The following is a 10,330-nucleotide window of genomic DNA, read 5'->3' as shown; positions in this document are numbered from 1 at the left end:
ACTTGAACTTCTAGATCTCTCTATAATAGATTCCCGCGTGACGAGATTATAAACTTTCGTCACTCGGAATTATCGTTGTTAACTAATGCATCGGTTTGATAATCAGTGAAACTGCCACTCAGACAAGTGGCCAATAATGCCAACACTCGAGTGGTTTTCTGTCTGTTGTATTGTATCAGAAGTTCAGAACAATAGCGTGACTTCAATGAGAGCTCCCGAAGTTACTTTTAGGGTATCGGCATGAATACATTGATGGCAACAGAATCGAAAGGGTCACAGTTTATAAAGCTGCTTGGAGTTTATGTTAGCAGTGATCTGAATTGGACCCATCACTAACCCATCATTTAGACTATACATAATTAAAAAGGGAAATAAGAGGCATTAGTCTCTCAGAGTTCTCAAGCAGTTTGATGATCCACAAGCTGAAACCCTCGCAATGCTTGAAACCCTTGCAACCCTTGCAACCCTCGCAACCCTCGCGACGCTTGAAACCCTCGCAACGCTTGAAACCCTTGCAACGCTTGAAATCCTCGCAACGCTTGAAACCCTTGCAACCCTCGCAACGCTTGAAACCCTTGCAACCCTCGCAATGCTTGAAACCCTCGCAACGCTTGAAACCCTTGCAACGCTTGAAACCAGCACTCCCTCCACACGCGCGAAAATTATGAACGAGGCGGAATGAACGTGACACCATATGAACAATATCATTGGTTTGAAACCCTCGCAACCCTTCACACTCTGTGAGCCAATCACAGTAGACCTTAGGATAGCTGCTACAGTACTGGAGATTCGACATGGCAGCGTTGTACGCACAGCGGAGGGAATTTGCAACAGAGTCTTACTTCAGCGTGGTAGTTGTTCCATCCAGTAATGGCGATCAACTGGAGAGATTCTGTGATTTAAACAAAGGGATAAGTCCTTTACTTTTCCGCAGTACAACAGGGGATACAACGGCTGGGAACCTTGGAGATTTAGATGTCAGGTATGCATCACTGAACGCTAGCCGATCATAGAGTTTTATAAGGTAATCAGTGGCCTATCTTTAAGTTTTCACTGTTCTGCATAACCTTGTAGGAAGTACCCTTGGCCGAATTGTTCGAAAAGTGTTATTAGCAGTAATCCTGGGCTGGATCAATGAGTTAGGGAAGTGGTAGGTGGGCAGTTTCCCAGAGACCTAAATTTGATCCCCCGGGCTTACTGTAAACAAGCCTGGGCATATGTTTTCATTTTAACAATAATGGCGGTATTTATAATAGAATTAAGATCTCTTAGACATCCAGATGCATTTAACGTATGACTTAAGTGAGTCTCCTTAAGTGCGTCCTGTTTTTATACTAGATGTCTTAAATGTCTGAGATGACTAATTCATCTGTTAAGTGCATTGCTCAGACGCACTTAACTTCAGACGTTTTATTCATCTGAGGTTTAATGCGTCTGCCTTATTTCCTGTATTTATATTAGACGTCTAAGTAGTATAAATGTGGCCAATAATGAATTTGATAAAAGATCAAAGTATTTTCTCTTTGATGATCATTTTATTCATTCTAATAATAGCCTGCGTAGCAAGCATGTCTGCGCGAGCTCATAGAGAAAGGGAGGAGGGGGAGTGGAGAGAAGGAAACGCTTGCCTGCAAACCCCATGATTTTTGAAAAACTGTGCTCGCCCAAATAAACACAGCTGATTGGTGCCAAACCAGCTAAAGTTGCCATGGAGAAGCCGATTTGTCAACTCTTTGAAATTAAAGATTCTTTGATTATTGCAAATTTTATAATGGTATGTGTTGTACAGAACTTTTCTACATGGGCCAGATAGCAGCCGCTCTCTGCAAAACCCATAGCGACGGACTGACTTATCCTAGAGAAATCAGAGATAAAGCCCCATAACTTTCCAAATGTAACTTGACAATCAAAAACAACGAGAAATTCTGCAGCAATCACTTGAAGTTTCATCCTTCTTGTATCATTATTATAGTTTTCTGCAATCACATGGAGCACATTGTTTTAAAGGAAACAAAGTAAATTTTTGAAATCTGGTTATCTTTTATAATTCTGTTTTCTCTTCCATCATGTTATACTGGCTGTTATGTTGATGAGCTGTCAATTTACAAATGAACGAAACCATGAAATATCAAGCGGCATTTTCCAGAATCGTGGGGTTCGCGGGCAAGCGTTTCCTCTTATCTTCTCTCCTTCCTCTTCCAATTTTTTTTGCTGTTGTGGCCAGCTCTCATGCAATAACTTGATTGGAAACGCTTGGTATGCAGGCTATTCTTATAACCTTTTTTCTCGTTTGGAGAAAATTGGTGTTGGTCACTCTTGGGCCCAAAAGGCTAATCATCTTTCAGTAAATTGCCTCAGATGCCAAAGGGCTTTCACTTTTGCTTTTGTATTGTCAAGCCGTGAACCAAGACCAACAGAGATGATTATCTTACCATACTGATTGGATAAAAATGGAAATTTGATCAAGCCACCTGTGATTTGGAAGACGGGGTAGTGTGGATTTGGAAAACTGCTTGTACTGCTAGAAAAGTTCAAGCTATACCCCTGGGTGGGTAGTTGTAACTTCAAGCAAGCATAATTTACAGTAGTAGTACAAACTTACTTAATATTTTTGTAAATTTTTGTAGACACAGTCAAACCCTGTTGATACGGACACTAAAGGGGCCATAGAATGTGTCCGTATTATCGGGGTGTCCATATTAAGCTAGTCATGTTATTAAAAACCTTTTATTATATAAACTGCAGTGTTTTACAAGGATTTCTACCACCGAGAAATGTGGTATCTGAACACACGTAAAAATACGATATTTTTACATGTGAAGATATCGATAATTTCACTGACATTAGGTTTGTCTCTTAAATTGTACTTAAATTCGTTGGTGTATCATCGAAACATCTTCAGGTCTTCCTCGAAAGTGCTCAGCAATCTTCGGAAATCTTCGGACATCTTAGGAAATCTTTGGACATCTTCGGAAATTTTTGGAAATTCTCGGAAAATGTTCGGGAACGTTCGTCTGGTCTTCGGGACAATTTGAAAAATCTTCGGAAATCTTCGGAAGGTGGTCGGAAATCTTCGGAAAATCATCAAAAACGCCGTCATCAGTATGTTTATATAATAAACAGAATAATACATGGACGCTTGGAGATATGGAATTTATCTTCTCGTGTTCACATTCGATATCTCACTCGTTCGCTGCGCTCACTCGTTCGATATCTATGTGAACACCCGAAGATAAATTCCATATCTCCGCGCGACCATGTATTATTCTCTATTTATTAGAACAAATTATGCTAAAAAAATAAGAGGACAAGCATTGTCAAGAAAAAATCTTCACCTTAACAAAGCCATCATTTCAATCCATGGAAACACTCAAAAATCACTCATTTTTATATGGCTAAATCAAAGCTATTCTCCACTTAATTTATTTGATGCGAAAATAAGACTTATTATAAGACTTAGATTCCTGAACAAATCATCTTATCCAGTGTACTGTAGGGCTCATGGACATGCTGTCAACTGAAGTTTTTTTTACCTTCAAAACCTTTACAACACACAGATGATGATGAAGTGTTTGCATTAGCAAGGTTGACTTTCTATAAGAATCTATTGATTGGACAAGAAACAAGTGTCCTTGTCTGCATTAATGGGTGTCTGTATTAAGTGGGTTAAATTTAGAGAAAATGTATGGGCTCTCCCTGGGGACAAGGAAAACCGTCCATAAGAACAGGGTGTCCATATTAAGTGGGTGTCTGTAATGCGGGTTCGACTGTACTTAAAAACAAAGCTGTTCAAGAATGGGCCAACTTTGTATTTTTCAACAAAGAGCAAGAAGTGTTTGTAGTCTTGTTTACTGGGTGTGGATAATCCTTGTATTTCAACTGATGCCAAATGATTGCTTATTTCAGCCCTGGGAGTTAAAGGTTTTATGTTCCCAAGAGCTGTCAAGGTGAATTAAGCAAATCGTGTTTTTGGGAGTCAAAAATACATCAGTATTTTATTCCAACAAAATACTAAAGAAATAAAATAGGACATAAGCATTGTCAAACTAAAAATTTGTAGCCTTCATGAAGCCCTCATTCTGCAGGACAAATTCACAGAAACACTCAAAAATCGCTCATCTGTATATTACTCAATCAAAATCATTCTCTGAATGCTGTGATGCCAAAATAGTCTGAAGTTGACTTCTATAATTCTTTCTCTCCAGTGTACTACATAGCTTTGGGAACATCGACTTGCTGTCAACTGAAGGTTTTTTTACCTTCAAAAAGGAAAGGTTTTATTACAGCACACAGTTGGAAATGAATTGTCCACATTAGCAAGGTTTGCTTTTAGACTCTACTCTTCTAAACTTTGTCTTTATGGCTTTGCAGGACAGTCTTGGGTTCCTACCATGTCCTAAAGTGTGGTCAGGAAGTTAAAAGACTTGAACAGTTTCAAGGGGACAACATGGTGACATTTTATATTGGCTCTGTTAGTCATTGCATTGAGAAGTTGCTCATGGATGCTGGAATTCTCACTCAAGGCAGACAAAATGTAAATAAATCTACCTCTCTGTATAAAACAAACATTCCATGTGAAGATGCTGGACCATTTTCTTCACCAGTGGTAGTTGCTTTGCATCCAGTACCAAGAAACCTTCTAGAAAAGGCAATAGACTCAACTTCACGTTTATTAGGAGTTGTTACTGCCTTGCCAGTTCATATTGGTAACCCGTCTGTGATTGGCATCAATGACATTAATCAGCCAGACTTTGGAGATCCACCAGTGTTGGATGACAGTGTTCCAGTGTTCTGGGCCTCTTGTGTCACAGCTCATTTGGCCGTCAGATCTGCTGGTATTGTAGCATTTTTTTGCTTGCTGTTTTTTGCTCGGTTTGTTTTCCCTCCCTCATTTTATGTCTTCAGCAACCCTCTACCATTCAACGAAATTCAGTGACCATAAATTGTCAAAGAAAAAAGGAATATATATTCCATTCCTCTTTCTAACCGGTCAAAAAGAGACCTTTGTTATCAAAAAAAATATATAATTAATACTCAATTATAAGAAAAGTCGCCCATTTTCGCCATCAAATTCCCCGCGCGAGTGTATATCACACCCAGACCTCGCTCTTTTCTGTTGTAGGTCTAAATAGGGACCTTAAGATCCGACGACGGCGACGGCAACGAGGACGTCAAAAAAGCAGTAGGTTTAATATCTAAAACAACAATTTTGCACGTGCATCACGCTATTTTGTACATTTCTTTGCCTTCACTGCACGACTACGACGTGAAAGTGCCTAATGTCACGTTTCACAGAGAAAGTACTCAAGCGACGACAAAATTTCTTCTCCATTTCTGAAATTGGATATGGTTCTTAGGAATTCAATTTTAGGGGGGTTCACCTACATTTAACAAAGTTAGTGACTCGGAGTAATCGTGATGAAGATTGAAAGAACGCGAATTCACTTTTTCAGCGACGTTTTCGCTGCCGTCGCCGTCCTCGGATCTTAAGGTCCCTAATGTAATCACTCTGAGAGGGGATTTAAGAAATAGGTAAAACTTTAACTAATACCATAGAAAATGTCTCAAAATTGAAAATTGAATGCTAATAACCCTATCCAAATGGGTGATGACTTTGTTACTGCCCCTATTTCTCGCCAATTACAGGTTTACCAATCGCCTTCAAAAACGACATGGACTGCATTTTTGTGTGTGATACACCCACAGAGGAATTCCTTCAGAAACACCCACCTATTGGTGCGAATATTAAGCTAAAAGTAGTGACTCTAAAGGAAGACCCCTTTGTCGCTTCTCTATTATCTGAAAACTCTGAATCAAGAATCAGTGGATTAGAGGCCGCCATTCAAGAAGACGTCGGAAGTCGGGGTATCGCAAATTTGCATATTCCTGGAGAGCTGGTGAAAGCGGCACTTGCGTTATCTCATTCGTCTTCGGTAGCTGTTCATTTTGGTTTCCCTTGTGTTACTGGAGAGAACTTTTTGGACGAAACTGATGGTCCACCAGGCGCCATCGCAATCGGCAAAGCTCTCAAAGCTCTCGGCAAGAAAGTCACATTTATTGCAAGCTCTTACCATATTCAATTGGTGCGGACACTTGTTTCGAAGTTTTTGGGGAGAGAAGTTTCTGTTGTGGAATTCAAGCCTCCACGGAATGACGATCCAGTCGGAGTTCAAACAGCTGCCGTGGAGTTCCTTTTCCACGATGGTGTGAAACCAATCAATCCCAAGTTTGATGCATTGGTTGCCATAGAAGCAACGTCTAGGACAGCTGAAGGAGGTTATATGACAATGAAAGGCAGAGACTTATCGGATGTTTGTAGGAAGAGTCCAGTTGATGAATTATTCATTCAAGGTACTGTTCCTCTGAGGCCCCGTCCACACTAATCTGGATAATTTGAGAACACATTTGTTTTTATTTGATTTAGTCAACCGTTCTTACTAAATCGAGTAAGTTAACCCTTTAAGTCCCAATATCCACATACAAATTCTCCAAACTGATCTCCATACATTTTCTTGAAAAATTAGTTGAGAGAATTTGGTAAAAGATCAAATGTTTTCTATGAGATCATTTTGTTAATTCTCATAGACTTTGCTCATGATAGTCTATGGATATCGTTAGGAGAAAATTGATTTTGAGCACTATTGGGACTTAAAGGGTTAAGACAGTAAACGCTGGGTATGTGGCATAGTGTGAACAGAATTTTTTAAGAACGCCAACGTCAAATGGGCATGAATCGCAATGTCATCGCGGGTCCAAGTAATGTGGTTGCGCTCTTCCATTTAATAATATTGGGCCAAGGCACCAAAATTTATCTTGCTTAGCTTGGAAGGTGAAATTATTGAAAAGGATACGAAAACGTTAGTGTCCACCGAAAACCTTTGAACCTTCTTTGGGGACGAAAACTTTGTTTTCAAATTTCTCTGGAATGCATAGTGCAAACGATACAAGGTTTGACGAGGTTAAAAATGTTACTCTTGAGCTAGCTGTTTATAAGATGGATAGTACTATCCACTGGATAATGCAAGAGGCCATTTCCGAGTTCGAAAAACTTTTCACTTTCAAAACGAGGCTAATTGTAGATCTTTCTTGTGTAAACGAGTCATATTTGCGTGAGAATAAAAATCATTTTCGTAACTATGGCTTTGCACTTGGCCTCGCTTTGAAACAGAGGCTTGAAGCAGGGGATTGTGCTATCCAACTTTTAAACAACCGTGGCCTGGCTGAGAATAGGACAATCACATGACTTTTGGAGGGCATAATATAGTTTATTTGTGGCCCGAGTAGCATCATTTGCGCCCGTGCGGCGGAGCGAGGTTGCAAATGATGCTACGAGTGTGACGCTTCAATAAGTTCACGTTCATTTGTTCCTATTGACACACCTCTGTTTAAAGGCAGAATCGGATCTACCGCTTTCAAGCTGCCATTCAAATTAGTAATTTTGTTCATGTAGAATCTGCGTTAACCGCATTCCCTTTCTTTTAGCTTATAATTCAGGGAAAATAGCCACTATAGGAATCGGTGATGGAGGAAATGAGATCGGCATGGGAAAGGTGCGCCAACACGTTATTGAACACATTGAAAACGGCCCCAAAATCGCAAGTAATGTTACAACTGACCACTTAATCACTGCGGGCGTGTCCAACTGGGGTGGCTCCGCTTTGGCGGCAGCGTTGTTTGTTTTAAGTCAGTGCCCAGTCCACTCGTGGTATGCCAGGAGAGGAGTGGGTAAGGAGAGGGAGGTCTCGCTGGAAGATGTTCTGAATTCCGTGGAAAAGGTACGTTGTTTCCTTACTCTCGACTTATTCGCCGCCACGTTTACTCACTATCAGCAATATTAGCCTGTACCAGGGTACAAGTTAGTGATATGCAGAGATCGCAAAAACGGATTCGAAAAACGCTGGGGGGAGGGGGGGGGGGGGGAGGGGGTTGGGCAGAGAGGCCATTTCTTTCCATTTCTTCCCGTCATGCACCGCCATTTCCCCAGATCAAGCGCGTCTTATTTTTGCTTAACCTTGTTGCGCGACGTCCCCACTATCTGAGGGCCTGGCACAGGTTGAAGCAAAATATGCAAAGGTATATTGGGAAATTAATATTCAACTAACTGATAAGAATTCAAACAGCAATAATTGAGTGACTATCAACTTTACTGTACGTTTTTACTGTCCCAGATTTGTGTTAGTTCGATCCAGTGACGGTATTTGAATGTTCACATTTTTATGTAGTGGAACCTAGAGATAACAAATCTCTATATAACAAAGTCCTCGGTATAACGACCGATTTTCTAATAGTAGTAAAATATATTAAAAAGAACCCCATAACTAGGATGAGTATGATTATCCGGGTGACCTAGTCCTGAATAGGGCTGTTGTTGTTGACGGTGACTAACGTTCCAACAACCTGTGCGGTAGTCATCTTCAGAGTCAAAGTGATCTGTATCACGTCAGTTGAAGTTATTTGGTTATTGACCTGATTGGTCAATTAAGTCGCGTTGTTATTGGTCGTGTGTAAGATAAAGACTCGTTATGTCATTTCAGTCGTTTATTGTTAGTCAAATTGTCAGTTGTCCCGGCAGTTATTCACTGGTAGTTAGTTTTGCTTGATTCCGTCAATAAATCGTTTGTACGGTGTCAGTAACTGTTGACTACGATTCAGTGGCGTTTGGACAGAATCGTAGTCAACAGACTCCTGGGTTCAAACCTTTCACAAAAAGAATTCCGATATAACGAATCCTCGATATAGCCAACAATTTTTGCCAGTCCCTTTTGCGAGGTTCCACTGTAGCTACACGTACACTTCATTTTTCTCAGATCAACGCAGCCCGTTTTTCAGATGCGATAGCACAGTTCGCTTGTCGCCGAAAATCTATTTGGAAATGAATTTTTATCTCGAAGGTCGCGTGGCATGAAACCGATGTTAACATTTCTTCTCCTCACCCCCTGCCATCTAAAAGGCGGACATGCAACTGACAGCGAGCGTCTTTTTTATCTTTAGGAGGAACAGTTTCTCTCATATATTTGCGAGATTGGAGTGTGTGATGGTATTTCCCCATGGAAGAAAATGTCCGTAGATAATCTACCCTTTGATCCAGATCACAAGAACAAGCTACAAAATTTGTTAACTATTGCATCATCATCGTTGCCTAAATAACGATGCGCTTTTCTTCGTAGACATTGTAAATCGCTCGTTTTTCTCTTTATTTTCGGATGCATAGAGGCCATTTTTGAGTCCGAAAACAACAGAGAAGGCCAGTGGGGTAGGAAAAAGAATAAATTGCGCAAATCTGTTAATGCGAAGATTCTGCGTCACATGACTGCTTCCTAGTCGTCTCTTGTCATTTGGTTGAGAGTGGCGGGAGATAGGCACAAAACGTATTTTAGGGAACGACAGAAGCAAACACGATAGTCCCTGCGCGCCGCTCTCTCGCGCTTCTGTTGTTAATATTTGCGTTTCAATAATAGGAGTCTGAAGACGAGTCAGGCGTCGTGCCAAAATCGCGTTTACATTTGCATAAATCAGTTCTATTCACCGAAAAACGGCCGAGAAAGCCTGAAACTGGCATCAAAGATGACCCATTGAAGAAATAAATGTAACACGAATTTCCGTTTGGAACATTTCGTCCGAAACAACAGAAATACTTTTTAAGATTTCCCGTTGCTCCCGGAAATTTTTCCCTGGGGCGTCCCAAAAGGTCGTGTTCCATTTACTTTTCAACCCGATTTTCCGGAAACCTTTTGTAAATTGTAAACAATCAGGTTTGTCTCGAGGATATGGCTGATGAGGGCAATTTTTGTTCTAAAGTCAGTAAGTTCCTTTAGCTTCCGTTGCAGAGTTATTAATATTTCAAACAAATTTCTTCAGGAACACTAGCCATGATAATAACTTGGTAATTTTTGTAGACATAGCATAAAAACAAAATATTTCCCAATTTAGTCAACTTTTAATCCATGTCCATCCTTGCCATCTATAGCAACAGAGGACAAGAAACAGTTTCGATACCTGAATATAGTATTGCACCTGTAAGTGACAAAACTACATCATTATTGATATTTTTGGTATTCAAGACACGTTTTGGCTTTTCAAAAAGATTTCAAATCGGCGACATAGCCCCTTTATGTTATCACAGCTATAACAAAATTCTCAAATCTGATTGGCTATCAACTGTCCTGATTTCAGCACTAATAAGAGGGTGTAATAGGACAGTACGCCATGCGTAAGTAATTGGACAGTACGCGCCATCCCAGGCGCGCACTTGAATGGTTTTTGTCTTTCATTGTCAGCAAAAAGTTCTCGGAATTTCTTTCTGTTCATTTTAAAAAAAGCCGAACTTATC

The 10,330-nt window shown here is 40.3% G+C and overlaps 1 protein-coding gene across 1 annotated transcript; it reads left to right on the top strand.

Moving 5' to 3' along the window:
- Positions 1–792: 792 nt before the first annotated feature.
- Positions 793–9,565, top strand: LOC140943004 (D-glutamate cyclase, mitochondrial-like). Its single transcript, XM_073392033.1, has 5 exons — positions 793–982; positions 4,372–4,835; positions 5,647–6,351; positions 7,483–7,775; positions 8,992–9,565. The coding sequence occupies exons 1-5, from the start codon at positions 795–797 to the stop codon at positions 9,145–9,147; spliced, it is 1,806 nt and encodes a 601-aa protein (XP_073248134.1). The 5' UTR covers positions 793–794; the 3' UTR covers positions 9,148–9,565.
- The last annotated feature ends 765 nt before the right edge of the window (positions 9,566–10,330 follow it).

Source organism: Porites lutea, chromosome 7, assembly GCF_958299795.1.
Source record: "Porites lutea chromosome 7, jaPorLute2.1, whole genome shotgun sequence".
In the NCBI taxonomy this organism is placed as follows: domain Eukaryota; kingdom Metazoa; phylum Cnidaria; class Anthozoa; order Scleractinia; family Poritidae; genus Porites; species Porites lutea.
Note: the sequence above shows the minus strand (reverse complement) of the source record. Positions and strands in the feature narration are given on the sequence as shown.